At 37.4% G+C, this 23,419-nt stretch overlaps 1 protein-coding gene across 1 annotated transcript in view; it reads right to left on the bottom strand.

Annotated features, from left to right (window-relative positions):
* The window catches only part of Pbp95 (proximal sequence element A Pbp95), a 542,864-nt gene that overhangs the window by 165,873 nt on the left and 353,572 nt on the right, over positions 1-23,419 (bottom strand). Inside the window, exon 14 of the mRNA XM_090372002.1 lies at positions 21,313-21,407. Within this exon, the coding sequence (XP_090228128.1) occupies positions 21,313-21,407 (95 nt within the window). The remainder of the gene's footprint in view (positions 1-21,312; positions 21,408-23,419) is intronic.

The following is a 23,419-nucleotide window of genomic DNA, read 5'->3' as shown; positions in this document are numbered from 1 at the left end:
TAACAGTTTTCCGACCCAACTAACACTGCCTCGATAGAATCAGCAAACATTCTTGCACCCTTTCTATTTAAGTGTATCCCATCCCTGTAGAAGCAGTCTCTCCTGTTAACAAGTACAGACCAGGCTGAAAAAAATTCTACCCCTTGAGCCTTGCACAATGTTTCCAGGGCCGAATTGATCGACAGGGCTCTCATCATATACTCCCTCCTATCGTGTCTGGGCAGAATTGCAGACACTTTCAAATTCAACCCTAATTCATGGCTATTTTTCAACAGTGACCTGTACTTGTTAAGTAATTCTGCCAGTCTCCTATTCTTCATTTTCATTTGTGCCAACGTGTACAACTATATCACCTTTTCTGCCCTTAAAAGATGATATCTGCTCTACAACATCATAAACCTTTGCCCCTGGCAGATCTACCCTGGTCCTGTTCCACCTATCCTTTTTACAAACATGTCACCCTTTCCCTGACAATAGAGTCACCAACAACTACTAGTTCCTGTGGGACCAGCACATTCTGCCTTGGGGGTTGCCGCTATGTTGCGTGATGACCAAGTGCAAGCTTTGGCATTGATGTAGGCAGCTGAGAGCTTGATGGGTGCCTCAATTTAGATCCTTTGAGGGCATCCACCCTGTCCTTCAAGCTCTCTTATAGGCCCATAACAACGCTGAGTTGTCGCCTGATTTTGTTACACTCCTTGCATCGCGCACACACACAAAGACATCCCCCATGGCAATATCATGTCCTGTACCTGATTCCTCCACAAACATCATGCAAGCAGTGCATTTTAAAAGGCTGTGATTCAGAGGGCAACTTCCCCCCCCCACCTCAGTTCTCCTCTGAGCCAATGCACTCCCATTAGCTTGAGCCTTTTGCTTTGCTGCTCTGGTCTGAGTCATGATTTCGATTTAATTTCAATAAAATTTCAATTTCAGTACAAAATTATAACCCTAAACTTGTATCCCAACACAGTTATAATGCTATATATCAGTGATGGCGAACCTTTTTGAAGAGTGTGTCAATTATTTTTATTTCTTTTTTAAATACTAGCCTGTGAGTCATAAGTTGGAGGTCTCAATTAGAAAGGGGGGGGGTGGTAAAAAGGGTGCCAATTATTTGGAAACATCAAACATTTTGGTAAGAGATAAAGTTGACATTTGAATCTTTTTGGTTCTCACTTTTGAAATAATCCAAAAAAGGTTTTAGTTTCCTTTTTGATTTATAACTAACTTTTGCAAGTGAAGAGCTAAAAAAAAAAAAGGAAATATCAAAGCTTGATTTGATACCTTGTACCGCACCAGGTGACATCATGACCAGTATTGCATCTGCACAAAGTATTTGAATGAGCAAGGAATAAAAGAAAACGCTTTTATTGAAATATTCTTCATTAATAATTAACATAATTACAGATACAGTATGTGTAATAAAGTTGATAAAAGTATATTTAATGCGAAATTTGCTGTTGCTTACTTTCAGACAGTTTCTTAATATTAGGTACATACTTCGTGTTCATTACTTTAATACATTTTGCAGTCAATTCATTTCCAAGTTTATTCCTGTTGGAAGGTTTAACAAAATTCATTGAGGAAAACAATTTTTCACATGAACATTGTGAGAAGAGCGTTAGCCAGTTTCCTTATACATGTAAAATTGTTTGGTAAAGAATACCATGCGTTTAATATAATATTTTCAACTTTTATTGTGGGATCTTCATTAGGCCTATCTGCATTACTTTAATTTTTCCTTCTACTTTGAAAATCAAGTTTTCAAATTTATTTTTCCACACTATGCTGCTTTGGAATTCAATTAATTCCATTTCTAAGTTAGTGATACCTAGCCACATAAAATCGTTTAGTTGCATTGTATCATACTCTGGCTTTTGTGGGCATAAAATAAAGCGAAATGTATTTTCCAAACTTTTAAATTGATTATATCTCTCATGGAAAGCTTGTTTTATTTCTTGCAAAATGGTTAAATATTTTTTAATTGCATTTTCTTGAATGTCAAGAATATTTTCAAAATCTTTAGTGTTTTGAAAATGTTTTTGTAATTGAGGAAAATATTTCATGGTGCTTATTTCTAAATCTTTAGTAAAGTTGTCAAGTTTTTTCATAAATATTTTGTTATTTTCAAACATCATTAATGCAATTTGTCCATGTCCCTGAAGTTTTTTCATTCAGTTCATTGAAAAGATGAGTGATATCACATAAGAACATTAAATCATTTAGGTAATGTATATTTGAAAATTCATCATAACTATTGTTTTTCTTCATTCAAAAAGAGCTTTATTTCATCTAATAAAATGACAAACCGATTAAGAACGTGGCCGCAACTGAGCCATCGAACATTGTTGTATGTCAAAATCCCAGAATATTGGCACTCAATTTCCTCTAATAATTGTGCAAATTCTCGCTTATTAAGACCTCTTGCGTTTATAAAGTTAATAACTTTAATTACAACTGGTATTACATTAGAAAATGTTTTTAAACCTTGCTTCGCACATAGAACTTGCTGGTGTATTATACAATGAAATTCTATCAGAGAATGTCTAATATTTTTCTTAAGCTGCTAAATAAACCAATGTTTTTTTCCACCAAATTGGGAGCACTGTCTGTTGTTACAGAAACAATTTTTTTTAAATGCATTATCAAATACATTAAAAATATCAAGGCCGGTACACCTTCCTTTCAGTGTTATTAGTTTTATTAACTCTTCTTTCATTATATTGCCTGCATTATATCGAGCAAAAACTGCTAGTTGTGCATAACCATTTACATCAGTACTCTCATCTAAAGCAATCGAATACATTTCTACAGACTTTAAGTCGTTATGTATTTGAGAAGAAATATTTCTTTCTAATTCTATTACTCAATCTTTAATAGTATTGCGATTTATTGGTAACTCATTTATACGCTTTATAATCAAGTCTTTTTCTTTAAAATCTGAAAACAGAGTAGCATTTTTAGAATGAAGTGCTACTCTGAAAACAGAGTAGCACTTCATTCGAAAAATGCTTGTTTTACAAACTCTCCTTCTGAAAGCGGTTTCCCATGGCGAGCAATGCAATGGGCTACTTGAAAACTAGCAGCTGTAATGTTATTTTTCAGAGTCAAAAAAGTTTTTAAAACACTTGTTTGTGAATCATTCTGTTTTTGCTTTAGTAAAAAATATTCTCTTCTTTCTTCACTGTTGAGAAGCCGAGATTTGAATGCAACTTTTCAAAATGTCTTTTTACATTGAATGTACGAGAGGTGACTTTTTCGTTACAAATAACACACACGGTTGTTTTATTCTTTTCAACCACACCATATTTATCAAACCATTCTGTTTGATATGGTCTGGAGCTTGTACCGTTAGTTTTCATTTTTTTAACCACTGACATAGTTGAGGGCTACGCTTGCAAAAAATATATATAATATATATATTTTTATAACCTACATATATATTATATATGTAGGATGCAATAATTTTAGATGAACTTTTATAAGCATAGGCCCACTTAATATACTTACATTGGTTATGTAGATGAGAAAATTTGACAAAAAAAAATTAAGTTATAATCAATTCATTATTAACGCTTCTAGATGCGTATGTCAAGTCTGCCTCTTAGTCCAATACTGCGTGAGTGCGAGCTGGTAACTTTGTACTAGCTCAATACATCTCCGTTCTTCAATGCAATGACAAAACACGCCAAGTTTATGTCACAGTGTAATGCGTCACCCACACGCATAGTTTAATACAATAGAACACTGAGGCGCCTCCGTAGCCAGGTGGGAAGGAGCAGCAGTGCGTAACACACGCTTATTGATTAGACCGGGGTTCGAACCCGTCACCACCAAATACGGAGAATGCGGAAAGGTCAGGGAATGACCACCGCATATCCCGGAGCAATATGGCCTTAGTTGCTAATGCTCCTAAAAACCAAATAACAAACAATAGAACACTGTTTGCCGACGTCCACATTCCACGTGGATTTTTTTTTATTTATTTATTTTTTTATAAATCGGACATTACATATTTATATTTTATAATTGTTTAATATTTTCGATTATCTTTTCTTTCTGTTATAATTAAAAAAAGTAGGCCAATATTACAATAAACGCATGCACGTGGGTTACTTACAAAGCCTTCGTGGGTCAGTATCTGACCCACGTGTCATAGGTTCGCCACCACGGCTATATATATTTTTCAGTATCTAGTATTATCTATGAGTTCCGTTTATATAACTTCCGTATCAAGTTATGTATTAATTAATTATGTTACGTTTGTAATCTAAGTCGTTATATGTATTTAGTTAAAAGTACAATTTAATTGACAACGAAGTTTAACAAAATTAATAGATTTTACTGATTAATTGACAATATTATGTTATATACTATACACCTAATTCTGTTTTTGCACGAACTTTTTTTACACGAATTTGATTTAACACGAATTCAAAATAAATATTCCATTCTCTTTTTATGCGAGTCATTTTAATTTAATACGATTTCTATGAATTTTTTTTTGCCTAAATTTTAAGAAAAATTTTTTTATTTGTGGCATATTAGTATCATTTCTATATTACAGGCACCAATAGATTGGATAACAGCTAGTGTGTGCATTTTGAAACGTGTGCTTTTGTTTACCAATGTGTACGCCTAGGTATCTATGAATCAACTTTTTTATTGAATTTGATGCACATCTACGGTATCTAAACCTTGGTTTTCAAACATATGTGATAAGGCTGTTCAAGTAAAGAATGTTGCATATCGTAATTGGCTTGTTTCTAATTCTTCAGTGCCATTTTCTGCCTACACCAAAGCTCGCAACAATTGTAAAGCAGTTATTAATCAGTCCAAACTAGAGTTTGAACAGTCTAAGAGTAGAAAACTTGCATCTTTCCCTAATGGTAGCCGAGCATTCTGGTCTCTTGCCAAAGCTATTGGCCGCGACTTTTGCCCATCTCTGCTCCCACCTCTGTCCAAACCAGATGGTTCTGTTGTCACTTCAGCCAAGGATAAAGCTGACCTGCTAGCATCCCATTTTTCTTCTAGCTTTTGTATTAATGATCTTGGTAAAACACCTCCCACCATTCCCAACACACTCCATTCATTGCCTCCTGTAGTCTTCCGTCAAAAGGATATCAGAAGAATTTTGTAGAATCTTGATGCTAGAAAGCTCCAGGTCCTGATGGTATTTCTCCACTTGTTCTCAAAACCTGTGCTCCAGAACTTACTCCTATTCTTTGCCGCCTTTTTTCACTTTCTTATTCCAAAGGTGTTTTTCCTTCTGATTGGAAATTTGCTCATATCCAGCCAGTACCTAAAAAGGGTGACAAATCCCTCCCACCCAATTATTGTTCCATTGCAATTACTTCTACTCTTTCTAAAGTAATGGAGAAATCAATTAACCGCCAACTCTTAAACTACCTAGAAACCTTCCGTCTGATCAACGATTGCCAGTATGGATTCCGTCAGTGTCGATGCACTGGTGATATTCTGGCTTAATTAGTGTGATATTTTGGAATAATTAGTCCATAAATGTTACGCATTTATGGACTAATTCAATGTAAAGGTTCGGTGAAACACAAGTAGTTGCTCTTGACATCTCAAAGGCTTTTGATCGTGTTTGGCATTAAGGTCTTCTAAACAAGCTTCTATCTTATGGTTTGCCAACTGTTTTTAGTAATTGGTTATCCAGTTTTCTCTCTGATCGCTCACTGAGGGTGATGGTAGATGGCTCTCTGTCTTCTAACTTCTCCACTAATGTCTGTGTCCCCCAAGGTTCAGTTCTTTCCCCCACTCTTTTCCTCTTGTATATTAATGACCTCCTTCCATTGACTGGAAATTCTATCCATAGTTTTGCCGATGATAGCATTCCACTTTCCATTTTGAGAAACCTTGTCCTGCTCAATCAGCTTCAACTTTTCGAAAATCTGCTACCAATTCCTTAAATGCCGACTTGAGGTAATTCTCCAGTGGGGCAAAGACAACTTAGTTGATTTCAACCCTTCTAAAACTCAGTCTTGTCTTATATCTCGCCAAAAGAATTCTTCTGCTCCTATGTTTATCTTTAGTGACACTCCGATTTCTAGGCAAAATGATACATCTCTTTGGGGGATTACCCTGACTTCTAATCTCTCTTGGCACAAGCACATTACAAATATTGCTTCCTCTGCATCTAAAAAACTTGGTTTTCTCTTTCGTTCTCGGTGTTACTTTTCTTCCAAACAGCTGCTCACTCTGTATAAATTGCAAATCCGCCCTGCCATGGAATATTGTTCCCACATCTGGGGTGGTGCCTCCAAAACCCCTCTCAGGCTTCTTGATTCCATCCAGAAGAGGGCAGTTAGGTTAATTAATGATTCATCTCTGACAGAGTCTCTCCACTCGCTTTCTCATAGATGTACTGTTTCTGCTGCATGCCTCTTCTACAGATACTTCCATGGGCACTGTTCTTCTGAATTGGCTTCTATCATTGCGCTCTCTCTTTCAAAACAGTCCAAACACGTGCTGCCACCAGCCAACATCCATTTACTGTCCAACTCCAAACCCACAGAACCAACTTTTCATCTTCCTCATTTATTCATTCAACTGCCGTTTTCGGGAACAACCTTCCTTCATACGTATTTCCTGAAAATTACAATCTTCAGAAGTTCAAGTCCAATGTCAACAAATATCTTCTTTCGTCTTCTCAACCTCCAACCCAAGCACGGTACTAAGTACTATAGGTTCTAATACCTCTCGTGTTTGGGGTTCACATTAAAAAAAAAAAAAAAAAATTCGTGCATTGTATCTTCGGAAGATATGTAGTAGTAAGCTCTATTTCAAAGTGAAAGAATCTTTAGTGAAATTTGTGCACATATAAATTTATTAATTTCACCAATAGTCAATAAATTGTAAGTTTACAAATTTTTCATACCTTTTTTTTATTAATTATAACTGAGATATTTTTCGGTAGCCCTTATATAATGTCGAATAATTCGCCTAGTACCAAAATGAAAAGGAAAGCAATTTCTTTGGAACTTAAAATTCAAATTTTAGATCGTCTTGCAACTGGACAAGGGGCTACGTCTGTAGGAAAGCATTTTGGTGTACACGAAGCTACCGTAAGAACTATTAAGATAAATTAAGCTGCAATTAGGAAGTCAGTATGTTCTGGAACAAAAGTAAGTGTTAATTCATCATCATATACAAGAGATATTGTCAAGGAAAAATGGAAAAGGCCCTGGTAATATGGATAGAAGATCAGTCACAAAAAAGAGTATCAGTAGATGAAAATGCCATCAAGCAAACAGCATTAAGAATTTACAGACAGATTAAAGAAAAGGAGCCAAGCACTTCATCTCAGTTAAACAGAAAGTATGAATTTTTTGCAAGTACAGGTTGGCTGACAGGGTTTCTTAAAAGGAATGCTCTTCATAATATAAAAATTAAAGGTGAAATTGCATCTGCAGATGAATCGGCTGCTAAAGTATTCCTGTAGGAACTTGCAAAAATTACTGTAGATGGAGGATACACTCCTGATCAAGTGTAGAATGCAGATGAAACTGGTTTCTTCTGGAAACGAATGCCGAACAGAACGTATGTAGCCAAATCGCAGAAAACTGCTGGTGGTTTTAAGGTAGCTAAGGATCGTGTGACCTTATTATTTTCCTCCAACGCTTCAGGAGATCGTATGTTGAAACCACTGCTGGTAAGTTGAGCCCTAAACCCACGTTCAACAAAAGGTGTAGATATCAATAAACTGCCTGTTCACTGGATGGCAAACAAGAAGGCCTAGGTGACCCCTGCTATCTTTACAGAATGGTTCAACAAATGTTTCGTCCCAGAAGTCAGACGTTATATGAATTTGAAAGGTCTGGAATTTAAAGTTCTTCTGATTCTTGACAATGCACCCTGCCATTCTGTCTTGGAACACCCAAACGTACAAATTTTATTTCTGCCACCTAATAATCTTTGATACAACCGCTAGACCAAGGTATAATTGCGACAATTAAAACATACTATGTAAAACGAATGTTCCAACAAGTTTTGGACAAACTGAATGACGAAACACTAACAGTCATTGATGTGTGGAAGAAATTCTCAATTATGGATTGTATCAGTCAAGTTGGATTAGCGTTAACTGAATTAAAACCAGCAACTTGAAATGCGTGTTGGAAAGCGGTTTGGCCACAATGTGTAAAAAGCAAAGATCCCATCATCCCTAATACGACCGAATTTCCCAACATCATTACAATGGCACACAAAATTGGTGGAGGATTCGATGATCTATCGTTTGAAGATATTGATGAATTGTTAACCGACAAAGCCCTAAGCGAAGATGAAATATTAGAAGTTGTCCTTGGGACTCCTTATCCTACAGAACGTAGTGATAATGAAGCAAATGATCCTGTTCTAAATGCAGATTTAATAAAAGGTCTGGAACTGGCCAGAAAATTAGGTAAACATTTTGTTAAACATGACCCTAATGAGGAACGCGCTGGGAAGTTTCAACGTGAACTGAAGTTGCTGACAGCCTCTTACAGAGAATTATATAACGGCCTAACCAAAACACGAACACAACTATTAATAACTGAATTCGTTCATAAAACCGGTGAAACATCAGCACCAGAGGAGACTTGTGCTGATTTTGCTCAAGAGATCACAGAAAGAATTTCATTAATAGAGGAAGAAGACAATGTCCACAACATTTCTAGTGATAGCAGTGATATTCAAGTCATATGCAAACGTATGCGCCGTTTATTATCAGAAAGTGAAAATGAATAAAATCTTGTTATGTGTAAAACAGATTTTTTTTGTTCATGAAGAATTTTTTTTATTTCATATGCATACAAATTTATTTTTAATACATTTTCATTACATATCATAACGTGTATTTTGTTGAAATAAAATAATAAGCTTAAAACAAATATTTTTATGTGTTTTTTTTAATTATTTTTACTGATTTTTTAGATCCGGAACCAATCTTCTTTTCTTCCATAAATCCAATGTCTTTTTTTACATGAATTTTTTTTACACGTATTTTTCAGGAACGTAACTATCGTGTAAAAACAGAATTAGGTGTACTATACTAACGCTATCTAGTTCAGGATATAACGTTATCGTATAAAAATGGTGGCAAGTTACGAACGGTAAATCTATGGACATTTAAGTATTATTTAACTTCCAAATCTCGCTGTCTCAATTCATAATAAACTAACGATACTGACTAGGTCTATAAGCTACTTATAGACCTAGAACTTCTCGTTCAGCCGAGCTGCAACTTGTAACACGTGGATTTGATACCCTTACCGATACTTTTATGTAATTACAAAGCCGAGTAAAGAATAAATACTCCAGATTAATCAGAAATTCACAAAATAATGCTATACTACTAAATTTAAATCAAAAGTTTTAGAAAAACAATAATTTCAAATCAATAAATAAGAAAATCCACTTAGTGAATTGAATACGTCTGGCTCCCACTAGCCTCGCCAGCAGACTGGAATAGCTGACTTCTAGCTCTTAATTCGTGCTTCCTACAGCAGAAATCCTGAAATTGCCTGAAGGCCAAAGGTGCGAATATGTAGTGGCAGTAAATAGCAAGTCTGTTGCACACATGCTTTATTCTGCTTTGTAATTCGGTGCTTTCACGGCAACTTGGATGTGTTTTTCATTCTTCTGCTACTTTTTATATTATCGTTGTTTTTAAGAAGAAAAAAATACATATTTTTATATATCTTACTGTGAACAATTCGGTAATCAGAACAAAAGTCAGGGAGTGACAACAATAATGTTGCTACATATACTTCAGAAGCTGACAGGGTAAATGTATTGTGAAAATTTACCCTGACGTAAGAAACATTCAGAACTAAAGAAAAAATCTGAATTCTTTTCAAAAGACATGCCGACACCATACAAGGTCAGAAATCTTTCATGAAGAAACATACGGCAGTTCCTTGTAAAGCTTTAAGGGCCTTGATGTCATCAGTATTTCGCCGGAATCCACGACAATTCCATTGTAGGAATTTAGCCATTATTTTGGCTTGGTGGGTCCATCAGGCGGCTTCCAAGGTGCTGAGGGCTTTATTTTGTCAGTCTTGGATTTATCTTTTTTGGGGAAGAATGGACGCTGTCCGGTGTACATTTCTTCCTCTGCAAAGAGTTCCAAGACTGATTCATCCGGTACCTCCTTGTTCTCTACATCCACTGTTTCTGGTATCACGAATGACTCTTCTGAAGTTTTTGGCTTTTCTTTACCACTTGGTTTTGGTAGTGGTGGAGCACTAGGAGGTACGGATATAGGAGTGGCAGCTGATTGTGTGTTTTTGGTGGGCTTTTGTGAACTCAATAAATAGCGTGCAATCGGGGTGAATGACTCTCTTGGTGGTATAGTCATCTCAGTTTGTGTCCCGACAGTGCACTTTGCAGAAACCTTCTCGGCATATGAAGGTTTCCCACTATTTATTGGTTGGATATGTTTTCTGGCCTCTGGGTAGGAGATATTCAGCTCTGTTTTCAGTTTTTGTATTTCTTTTTCATCCTTCCACCGCTGGCATGCTCTAGAGTAGGCGGGGTGCTCTCCTTGGCAATTGACACAGATCGGTTTTGGAGCTGAACATTCCTTACTCTCATGGTCTTTAACACCATATCGAGCACAGGCAGGGCTACCACGACGAGATGTTTGTGAGTGGCCGTATTTTTGGCATCTAAAACACCGCAGTAGGTTTGGGATATAAATCCTCACTGGGCAGTTTAGATAGCCTGCCTTGATGGAACTTGGAGGCCGTGGGGTGTTAAACGTGAGGATAAGAACTCGGGTAGGGATGAGATTCCCATCCTTGCATATCGACATTCTCTTAACAGCTGTCACTCCTTGGTCTTTTAATTCAGAGCAGATCTCTTCTTCAGAAACATGAAGAAGGCCCCACTCTGAAATGACATCTCTTGAAGAGTTCAAAGTTTTGTGGGGGGGTTACGATGATAGGTATTCCCCCTATTGATGTGGCATTCAGGATTTTTTCAGCCTGTTTAATATTTGTAGCTTCGACCAAAAGGTTGCCAGAACGCAGTCTTTTTACAGATTTAGGTGAACATGCCAACCCCTCTAATCCTTTCTGGATAAAGAAGGGTGACATCTTTCCAATTGACTGCTCTCCGGTGGAATGGAGAATGAGGAAAAGCGGTGTCACTGATGGTGGTGTTTCCTCAGTCCTGCTTCTTTTTGCAGAGGTGTTTTCTGCGTCATGATCTCGATTAGGTAGGGGCCTCAGAAGAAATAAGATTTAAATTACTCATAGGAGTAAAAATAAAAATTTCTGATGCCCTAAGTACCTCATCCACCACGGAGCCCTACGAGGTGACGCCCACTCATGAACTAGCAGGTACTGCGTACACGAATGGGACACAAAGTTAGCTTAGAGGCACCATACCCACGTTTCCAATAAGCCTTGATCCCGTCCCAGGACCAAAGGGAGGGAGACTTATTGGAAAGCAGTTGACCCTAGCAGTAAGTACCACCCGCCGATTGATCCCAGTCGGGCCGGTCCGGGACCACCCGTCTTGTTAAAGCAGGGGCCAAAGTGGTGTATTAAGGATAGGCCCCTCAACCACCAGGATCCCCCTTTCCGAAATCCACGGGTCGCGGCGCATGGCTGCACACGCCGGATTCCACAGATGTAACCCTGGAACCAAGGTATGGACGTTAGATCCCAGTGATGCTAATCTGGAAAACCAGCAGCATTACTGGGAGGTCCCCTCACCACGTACAGGTGCCCACGTTGAGGGGCTGGAGTTGTAAAAATATATCTTATATTCAGAGGTTCAAAAAATGAACTGGATAACTATACAAATGTAAGTTTAACCTCTGTGCCAGGGAAAATGACAGAATCAATAAAAGTAAAGCAAGTCATCCAAAGTACTTCAAAAATTAGAAAACAAGGCATGAATTCTGCTTTTCAGAAAATAAAAAGGATTAATACATATAGTTTCTGTATTCAGTACGGTATGGCTCATACAAAATCATATGTTCTCAATAGCACTTCTACATCAATAAAAAGCTTGCTTTTCTTACTGATGGAGATATCCCAACTAGAATGGGAGAGTCCCACAATTCCTCTCTTGACTTCGTAATTGGGGAATGCTCTCTCACCTAAGCAATACTTGATGCAACTATTTCTGATCACCGTCCCATCTTAATGGTAATTGAAAATGAAGCAAATGTGGAAGGGATCATACACACTTACAGACCTATCAATCCAGACTCTCTCAATAAGCTGTGTTATGACCTCCAAGCAGTCTACGTGGGATGGAGTGCTTGCTACAAGTGATTCTGAAATTGTGAAATTGTGACTAACTCCTTCTTTAAGCACATTCTAAATAGTTATGAAAAATACGTGTCATACATCAGGAGCTCGGGGGGGGGGGGGGAACCACTACCAGGCCAAGAGGGGAATTATGCCGGTTCACCTGAAACAAGATTTGTAACATGTTAAAAAAAAGGGACAACCTTGCAAGAATAGCTAGAACAACAAGAATCGAGGCAGATAAAAATAAATACCCAATGTACATAAACAGTCACCGACTACATTCAGTCAGAGAAAAGAAAATACTATAGTTCCTAACTTACAGGTATCATAACAAGCAAGAAAAAAATGGACAGTTTTGAACAAGCTTTTATTGGGAAGTAAACTGAAATCACAGAGCTACGTTGTTGATGTGGTCGAGAACAAGGTACTCATTTCAGATGACCAGAAAAATGCTACTGCCTTCTGTAACCACTTTACCTCAAATGTGAATAACCTCTTTCAAGACGAATTTGACTCCAGAGACAATGAAATGAGAGACTCTGCCAAGTTCTCAATCAATCAAAAACTCTTTTTTTTCTCGCTCCCCTTTCGAATCAAGAGATTTTAGAAGCAGGACATCAACTGAAAGAAAAGAGAGCCCCTGGTTTTGACGAAATATCTCCTTCTCTGCTGAAAAAGGTCCTCAGCTCAATTCTTATACCATTGAAGTATATATTCAATCTCTCCTTTTCAGTCTGGTAAATTCCCTTCTCAATTCAAAAAAGCAATCATCATCCCTGTTCCAAAGGGAAACCATTGCAACTCTATCAACAACTTTCGCCCAATAGCTCTCCTCTCAGTTTTTGCAAAATTTTTCAAAAATATTCTTCATAACAGACTCATGGGTTTCCTTGAAATAAATGAGCTCATCCATCAACAACAGTATGCCTAACGTTCAAAAATATCCACTGATCTGGCAAAAATGTTGACTTCTGCTCAAGGATCATTGATAGTCTTGAAAAGGGTCACTATGCAATAGCACTGTTCCTGGACTAATCTAAAGCTTTTGATTGCATAAATCGTAATATTTTACTCAAAAATATTGGCTTGAGAGGGAAAAATTAACTTTCTCCTTGAAGACTACCTTAATGATCAATCATTTGTCATAGGAACAAATCAGTCATACTCCAACATTTGTTATTTCTCCCGGGGAGTATCTCAAGACTCACTTCTCACACACGTCCTATTTGTTTTTTATATCAATGACTTTTCCCTCTCTCCTTCCATGTTCCCATCTAGTAGCATATGCTAATGATATTTCCATCCTGATCACAGATAAAGACCCTAATCAGCTTCAACTCAAATTCTCTGCCTTGCTCTCTGTAATGCATCAAAAGAATCAGCTTATACTGAATCCAGAAAAATCAAAATATATGGTGTTTGTTTAGAACAAAAAATAAACCACTAAATATAGATTTCGAAATAATATACAAAGTAAAACCATTTGAAAGGGTAAATGACACCAAGTTTCTCGAAATCTGGTTATTATTATTATTATTATTATTATTAGCCATATGGTACAAGGAAGCCTGAAGCTTATGCTGCACCAGCCAAAAAAAAAAAATTCCCCAGTTACCCCCGTGTGTGTGTGTGTCTGTGTGAGAGAGAGAGAGAGAGAGAGAGAGAGAGAGAGAGAGAGAGAGAGAGGGGTATCACCAAGAAAGAGAAGAATGATGATATCCAGCTCAGGACCCTGGGTTTGCCAAGCCCATACTCACCAGATGTGAGCCCCCGGGGTTGCTTTACATGATAAGTTGGGTAAAACAAATGATAACCAGACAAAAGAATACTTCATCACTAGTGGGAATAATCGCCTGGGTGTCTCCTTCCTTTCTCAGACTAGTATTCCTTTTTTTAATTCAACAGCACCACACCTAGAATTATCTCATGGGTACCACCTGTCAACAAAACCTTGCGAGAATCAAACCCATTCTCAATCGATGCGTTCATCCAATTTCAGGTCTTTGCTGGAATGCTTTTGATACTGTTGCACATACTGTACAAATTGGAGCAGTACAGCATTAGGGGCAAGTTGCTGCAATGGATAAAGGGATGGTTGAGTGGGAGATGGCAGAGAGTGGTAATAAATGAACACTGCTCTGTGTGAAGTAATGTTAATAGTGGAGTCCCCCAGGGTTCGGTTCTGGGCCCATTGTTGCTTTGTGTAATTATCAATGATATCGATGAAGGTTTTTTTTTTTTTTTTTTTTTTTAAGGAGCATTAGCAATTAAGGCCATATTGCTCCGGGAATATGCAGTAGTCATTCCCTGACCTTTCCGCATCCTCTGTATTTGGTGGTGATGGGCTCGAACCCCGGTCTAATCAAGAAGCGTATGCTATGCACTGCTGCTCGTTCCCACCTGTTTATGGAGGCGCAATCGATGAAGGTATATAAGACTTAATGTCCAAGTTTTCAGATGATACAAAGGTTGGCAGGGTTGTTAATGACAGTAAAGACAGTATGCTACTGCAACAGGATCTAGAAAAGTTAGGCAGATGGGCTGAGAAGTGGCAACTGAAGTTTAACATTTACAAATGCAAAGTACTGCATATGGGTAGCAGTAACCCAAGAGAAATGTAACAACAGTGTGGTACTACATTCAGGGAGGTGGAGAATGGAAAAGACCTGGAGGTAATTGTGCAGTCAGATATGAACTTCACTGAGGGGTGCAGACGGGCTGCCAGAGCAGGACATGGAATTTTGTGAATGACATATAGGAATTTTTCTAGCAGAGACAAGGAGGTGATTATCGCTTTGTATAAGATAATGGTCAGGTCACACCTTGAGTACTGTGTACAGGTATGGAGGCCTCATTTTAGGAAGGATGTAGAGTTACTAAAATGAGTATAGAGAAGGGCAACAAGATTGGTGAGAGGAACAAAGGGGTGTCCTTATGAAGAAAGGCTTAAGTTCTGCAAGCTGCAGCATCTGGAAACTAGGCACCTGCAAGGTGATCTGATTGAGGTGTATAAGGCCTTGAATGGTTTGAGCAGGCTCAATGCTGACGCGATACTTCCGCTTTCTCAGACTAAGAACCTGAGGGGGCATAGATTCAAATTAAGGAAAGATAGTTGTAGAATAGATGTGCGGAAGTTTGCCTTTAGCCAGAGGGTAGTTGAATGCTGGAAAAGACTTCCATCTGTTGTTGTGGAAGTTGATAGCTTAAATAAATTTAAGGCTGAACTAGTCAAACATTTGAAGTGACCAGATGAGCAAAATGGGAAGGATTTTTTTTTTTTTTTGACTGATGCTGTATAAGCTTACTTTCTTACATCATATGCCTCAACTAATGATAATGCAAAAATTACCTTCTGCTCAACTGGTGGATTTTAAAAATGGATGAAATCATTACCAATATAGAAATAATTTACAAATGTTAAAGGAAGCAGTGAAATAGTTTGTAAATTTCTGTGCAGATATCTCATCATTTTTCTCTCATCATTTAATGGTAAAAATGCTCACAATGCAATTATAAGTAGAGATGGTTTAAAAAGTCTTCTGTAAAGAAATGTACAAAAAATTCAAATTTATTTATGTCTTATCTGTTGAACATTACCTGTACAATTTCAGAACTGTATATTTTTAATGTTATTCATATTGTTTTTTAAGGGATCATCCTTAAAAAGCCATTGGCTTATGTGTTCTCCCTCCCTTTTTGCTGTTATCTCACAAAAATATAACATAAAATAGGGATAAATAAATTATTATTATTGTTGCTCTTATATATTATTTCTTCCTGATTGGGGGTTCCACCTTGTGACGGGTATTGTTACCAAGAACACAGGGTGGTTGTTGTTATGTCTGGTGTTACTATTGGTCGAGGAACTCTCTGACTATCCTACAGGTGTTCGGGATTGTTCCTGGAGTTCCTTGTAGGTGTTTGCTGCTGGAAGACCTATTGCTGCTAGGCTGTTATGTAGAGTCTTTGGCACCATACTGGTGGTTGACACGATTATCAGGATGATAATTACTTGATGCATATGCCACATCTTTTTGATCTCCTGTCTTAGGTTTGTGTACTGCCTAATTTTTTCCTCATGGGTTTTCTGCAAGTTGCCAGATAAATTGGGTACCGCTATGTCAATCAGATAGGTAGCCTTTTCCTTCTTGTCCACAAGGGTTATGTACGGTCTGTTGTGTGGGATTGTCTTATCCGTTACTATGACGCAGTCCCAGTCCAACTTGTGGGTTGGGGTCTCTAGTACTGTCTGGGGTTTGTACTTTTAGTATGGTACACTTTCTTTTGTCAACTGGTATTTCCTTGCTAGCTTCTGATGTATTATTCTGGCTACCTGGTCATGTCTATGAGTGTATGCAGTTTCGGTTGATCACCTTGCATCCTGTGATGATGTGTTGGATTGTTTCTGAGGCCAGGTGGCAATGCTGACATGTGTTATTGGACACTCTGGGCTCCTTGGCAATGTATTTTCTATAATTTCTGGTGTTGATTACGTGGTCTTGGATGGGGAGCATGAATCCTTCAGTCTTGGAGAAGAGCATCCTGTGTATGAGCAATGCATTGGAAGCAATTTATCTCTGTGATCTTGAAAGAGATCACTAGTGCCTGCCATGGAGTGTCTTCTTTGTCCATCTTTCTAGCTTCATTTGTGCCTCCTGGCTAGAAGGGGACTCCTCGCTTAAGTTGAGTGGGGTATACCGCTTGTCTACCTTCCTTATGGTGTGCAATCAGAAAACAGCGATTGCTATCCTTCAGGTTAGCAATCGCTGTTTTCTGTTGCTCGATGAGGTCTATAAGGTTAGGCCCCCTTCCTCCTCCTTTCCGAGCAATTGTCAGTCTCTTCACAGCTGACTTCAGGTGGTGTTGGCGGGTCTTGGTCATCACTGTCCTTGTCTTTCTCATGATATCCTCCACCTTGGTGTTATCCAATCTATGACCCCGAAGGAGTACAATAGCACTGGGACTGCATACGTGTTTATGGCTTTAACTGTGTTCACTCCATTCAGCTTTGCTTTCAGCAGGCTTCTGAGTCTCTGATGGTATTTTTCGGCCAGGCAGACCTTAATTTCCTTGTGCTGTAACTAGGCCTGCATCATCCCCTAAGTATTTGTAGGCCTCTCCTTCTGCCATGGCTTCACTCTTTACCAGTCTGAAGCTGGTAGTTTCAGTTGATTAATTTTCCTTGACAGAATCTGTGGGTCTTGCATTTGTTGAGACCAAATTCCATCATAATATCATTACTGAATTCTTCGGTTATCCGAAGTAGTGGCTGGAGTTGCTTCTCAGTTGGTGAGAGTGTACAGGTTCTTCCTTCCTTCTTTGAGGTTATATCTGTACTTGCTGCTGTTGAGCATGGTGGATAGCGGGTTAAGTTGTTCAGTGCCTCTATTAGCCACCTATGAAGCATGAAGTCGAAGGCCTGTTGTTGTCATTGTTTGTTTGTTGTTTTGGTTTTTAGGAGCATTAGCAAACTAAGGCCTTAGTTTGCTAATGCGGTGATCATTCCCTGACCTTTCCGCATCCTCTGTATTTGGTGGTCACGGGCTCGAGCCCCGGTCTAATCAAGAAGTGTGTGCTACGCACTGCTGCTCCTGCCCCACCTGGCTACGGAGGTGCCACTGAAGGCCTTGCGGTAATTGATGTAGGCTGTGTACATATTGCAGCGCTTCTTGTATTTTTTTTTTTTGTAGGCTTGCTCTATAACCATGGCATCTATGGTTAATTGCTACTTGCATCGTTTGCTCAGCCACTTGCATCGTTTCTGCTGTTCGGCCATTATGTTCTGGTTCTCCAAGTGGTCTGATATCTTCTTGGTTATGCAGGTGATTGGCCTGTATTTCACCAGGTTTCTTGTATATTTGTCTTTATGCTTTAGATATGTGATTCCTTGAGTGAGAAACTTCGGGATTGTCTCTGGTTGCCTTATCCTTCAGGAAGAACTGCTCCGCCAGGTGCTCTTGTGCCAGTAGTTGTGGACGTTATCTATACCTGGAGTTCGCCGAATATCCCACTCTCTCATCTCTCGTACGTCCTTGATTTTCTTTGTTTTACTTTCCTGCTCCATATGTTGCCTCAGAACTACTCAATCATCTTTTGCTCGGGTGGTCCATTCCCTTATTTCCCTGTCTTTTCCAAGACTCTTGTAGAAGGCACTTTGATCCTCATCAAAGATTCGGTTGTTTATTTCCCTCGGGGAGCTCTCTTTGTATCGGTGTAATCTCTTGCTGAGTGCAAGGTGGTTCTACTTCGGTGTGTCCAAGTACTCTCCTATTCTCTGTTTGCTGTGGACACTGTCTCTCTTGATGATGCTCTTCATTTTTCCAACGAATTTCTTACTCCTATTACCCCATTGTTCCAGGGTCAATTGGCCTATCTTTACTTATTATTATTATTGACATAATTTAGCTAATTTTTTTTATTTTTTTTACTTTAATTTCACATATAGCTTCTACTCATCTATTATAATTAATTGTTCTCTCTTTCAGTTCTCCTCATGACAAGGATATACATACAACATTAAACACACTACTTTGGCAAGAGAAAACTTTACAGCTGCACATACGATAATGAAATGTTAGATTATTTCTTCAAAATTAAATTACAAATAAATTAATAATGAAAGTAAATATAATTTTTTTTTAGAATTGTTTAGTGTTAGAAAAATTAAACTTCAAATATTATGTAATCATGCAATTTAATTTAAACTGTTATGATACAGTTTAAATAGCATACAGAGTCTACAAAGAACACAGGTTAAATCTTTAATCATGCAATAGTTTTCAAACATACACATGAAAAAGATCAACTAAAATAAAATCAACACAGATTCCACATCTCTCTATAAGTACTAACACATGACAAAAAGAAAGTAGCAAAAAAATATTAAGGATGAGAATTTAATAATGTACAAAAAGCTCTAACTGCTTACTTATATTTTAAAATTTACAAATTGCTATATAAAGATAAATAAAAGCACTACTCCCACCCCCCCCCCCAAATTACTTTTCTTGACTCCCCTGTGAATTTCTGCTATTTCTTTCATGTCAATATAATATGTTTAGAGCTGCCTAGCTCTAATCACATTATACAGCAGACTCTCGATTAACCGGGAAGCGGATTAACTGGGACACTTCAAGACTCCAAAAAAAAAAAAAAAAAAAAAAAAAAAAAAATCAACCAGAAATCAAAAATTCAAGTAATAACTGGAATAGGTATAAACAGATATTCTGCATGTCATAAATAAGCAACAAGCGGCATTATAAGTCATCATTGGAAGATTAGTGTACCTATTATCTTGCAATCCCTGCTGTCTTCACACCGGCCGCTCAAAAAAAAAAAACAGAAACCAAATGTTTAGTTTGTTTCAGTGCGTCGAGTCAATTGTTGTGCTCCGTTGCAACACAAAAGGTCAAATTTTGTTTCGTTATTAAATCAGGGATGTCAATTTTTTTTATAGTAAATTTTTTTTTGTTTAGAAATCGCGAAAATGGTGAGTAAACGCAAAAGAGTTGCATTTTCAGTTAAACAAAAACTTGAAATTATTCAAAAGTTTGAAAACGGTGCATCTGTTAAATCTGTAAGCAATCATTATAATGTAATGTTGGTGACCAAACCATACGCAACATCGTAAAAAATAAAGGGAAGCTATTAGACTTAAAATCAACATCGCAAAAAATAAAGTGAAGCATCGTATTGGACACGCGAGTAGTACGTGGTAAGTTTTTTCGTTTTTTATCTATCGCCATATTTTTTATGTAGGTTGCTGAACATTTTTCGATACAGTAAGTCCTCGACTTACGCAACTACGGATTTACGTAAATTTTTTTTTAGGATTGTAAATTTAAAACAAACAAAAATAATAAATAAATAAAACAAGCAATCAATAACGATGATCACGGCATGCACAAATTGCACAAGTAAGACACGGAGTAACAAGCAAAAAAATAGGAAAGAAGAGAAGATTCTTACAATTTATTTATGGTTTTTTTTTTATATATGATTGAAGATTTCAGTGAAGGAGAGACACACTTCACCATAATAACATAAAAACCACACAATTCCAGCTATCGGTATTATTGCAAATTCAATAAGATCGAGTTTACTACCTGTTTATAATGAATTGCATAAACAGAAAAGACCAGTAACCCGGATGGTGCAAATTGTTTAATGGCAGTGACCTCCAGAAATGTGCTTTAGTAAAATGTGAGTTTGCGTGAGCTGATAATAGTGTGGGTTCCCCCTTAACCCTGTGAAGTTCTCAGGAAATTTCATTTTGACCATTATCATGGTGCCAACTAAGAGAATAAGTGACAGTGCTACTAGTAAATCTACCAACAAAAGGAAAGCCATCGATTTGGATCAGAAAATTAAAATAATAAGGATGTATGAAAATGGCCAAACTTTAACAAGTATCATACGAAATTCAGATTTGTCAATAATAATATAGTAGCAATATATGTTATTAGTCCCGAGTTAGGTAAAACTCGACGAAGTAAGAAGTCCTGGAACGTATTTTTTTAGTTACTGGCAACATAATATCATTTGAAACCTCATTTGAACTCATATGTAACATCAGTATTTCACAAGTATTTATTAATATTTTTATATATATTTTATTCACTCAAATCTATTTGATTTGTTATTACTCTTACCTGTAGAAAAGCATATCTTTCCTGATCCATGTTTTTGGATACAAAATAAAGAGGATATGAAGGCAAGTAAATACAAAATTTAATTTATCATTTACATTGTACATGCACTTGTGTGCGATTACTAATTCTTATAATCAGACTGCTATTAACTACTACTCCTGATAATGGTGTGAAATTTGAAAAATTCCTAAAATTCTTGAGTTAATTTTCAATCAACATAATCCAATGTCCTCCTTTATCTTAACTTATGGTGTCTTTTAGGAATTCAGCTGACATGCCTTAGAACATTCACTAGACCCTAAGAAATGTCCTTAAGAATGAATTATGTGTTGCATTGTTAATTTAAGAAAACTAGTATTTTGTATAAATAAGGCCAGAGGACTCACCTGCACCATACGTTTTAACCATCTGAACAACTGTGTTGTCTTCAGCAGCAGTCCAACAACTATAATTTAATTCTTCAGCTAATGCATTTAAATACCTACAAATTATTAAAAAAAAAAACCCTCGCTCCATAAATAAATTTCATTGAAAGAAATAGCAAATAAAACTGAATGCAGAAATCTGATTTAACTTAAAGCAAATATTGCTATTATTATATATATTTTTTGTTGAAAATTTGTAGTTTTTTTACAAACAATTTCAATATATTGTTTAGAGAAAAAATGGAATTGACGTCCTCATAAAGTAAAAATGAAGATAGTACCTGACTAATGTAAAATAGTTTTGTTTAAATATTATTTCAGGTACAGTACTCATAATATACAGCACCGTTATAAGAAATCCTTCAGTTTTGAGATTTACTTTTAAAAAATTAAAAATATTTTCATGTGCCAGTGATAAGACTAAAGAATGTGTGCACTCTCTCTCTCTCTCTCTCTCTCTCTCTCTCTCTCTCTCTCTCGCTCGCTCTCTCTCTCTCTCTCTCTCTCTCTCTCTCTCTCTCTCTCTCTCTCTCTCTCTCTCTCTCCCCCCCCCCCTAAATTTCAGTTCCTACAGATTATTTATAGATTTCAGGTTGCTGAAAATATTTAATATCTAAGTAAATGTAATATGGTGCCACTAGGGAGATCCCTGGGATTGTCATATAATCTGCAGTCCAAACTGCTAAGCTTCAATCCCACTCACTATGTAGCAGTTACAGTTGTGAAAGAAGAGGGCAAATAAGCATTGTATGCGGTACTCAAGATGCAGCCACTGCCAAGACACTGCCTTATTTTTATTTTTTTATGAAAACCCCAAACACGAGAGGTATTAGAACCTATAAGTACTTAGAAGTCTGCTTGGGTTGACTACTAAGTGGTTGAGAGGATGAAAGAAGATATTTGTTGACATTAGACTTGAACTTCTGAAGAGTGTAATTTTCAGGAAATACATATGAAGGAAGGTTGTTCCAGAAAATGGCAGTTGAATGAATAATGGAGAAAGATGAAAAGTTGGTTCTGTGAGTTTGAAGTTGAACAGTAAATGGATGTTAGCTGAAGGTGGCACGTGTTTGGACTGTTTTGAAAGTGAGTGTGGGAATTATAGAAGCCAATTCAGAAGAACAGTGCACATGAAAGTATCTGTACAAAAGGCATGCAGCAGAAACAGAATGTCTATGAGACAGAGAGTGGAGAGACTCTGTTAGAGAGCAGTCATTATTTGACCTAACTGCCCTCTTCTCAATGGAATCTAGAAGCTTGAGAGAGGTTTTCGGGGCACCGCCCCCAGATGTGGGAACAATATTCCATGGTAGGGCGGATTTGCGATTTGTACAGAATGAACAGCTGTTTGGAAGAAAAGTAATGCCAAGAGCGAAAGAGAAAACAAGTTTTTTAGATGCAGATGAAGCAATATTTGTAATGTGCGTGTGCCAAGAGAGAGATTAGAAGTCAGGTTAATCGCCAAAAGAGATATATCATCTTGCCTAGAAATCGGAGTGTCACCAAAGATAAGCACAGAAGCAGAAGAATCCTTTTTGTGAGATATAAGACAGGACTGAGTTTTAGAAGGATTGAAATCAACTAAGTTGTCTTTGCCCCACTGGAGATCGGCATTTAAGAAATTGGTAGCGGATAATCGAGAAGTTGAAGCTGAATGAGCAGGGCGAGGTATCTCAAACTGGAATGCAAGGTGCTTTCATTAGCAAAACTTTGGATAGGGTTTCAGGTCAATCGAAAAAGGTCATTAATATATATACAAGAGGAAAAGAGTGGGGGAAAGAACTGAACCTTGGGGGACACCGACATTAGTGGAGAAGTTAGAAGACAGAGAACCATGTACCATCACCTACAGTGAGTGGTCAGAAAGAAAACGGGAAAACCAATTACAAAAAACAGATGACAAACCATAAGATGGAAGCTTGTTTAGAAGACCTTTATGCAAAACACGGTCAAAAGCCTTTGAAATGTCAAGAGCAACTGCTTGTGTTTCACCAAACTTTTCCATTGAATTTCTCCATAAATGGATAACATAATGGTATGCTGCTCTTCGTGGACAAATGTTATTATT

Source organism: Mastigoproctus giganteus, chromosome 4 (genome assembly GCF_048544385.1).
Source record: "Mastigoproctus giganteus isolate SK-2022 chromosome 4, ASM4854438v1, whole genome shotgun sequence".
NCBI classification, from domain to species: domain Eukaryota; kingdom Metazoa; phylum Arthropoda; class Arachnida; order Uropygi; family Thelyphonidae; genus Mastigoproctus; species Mastigoproctus giganteus.
Note: the sequence above shows the minus strand (reverse complement) of the source record. Positions and strands in the feature narration are given on the sequence as shown.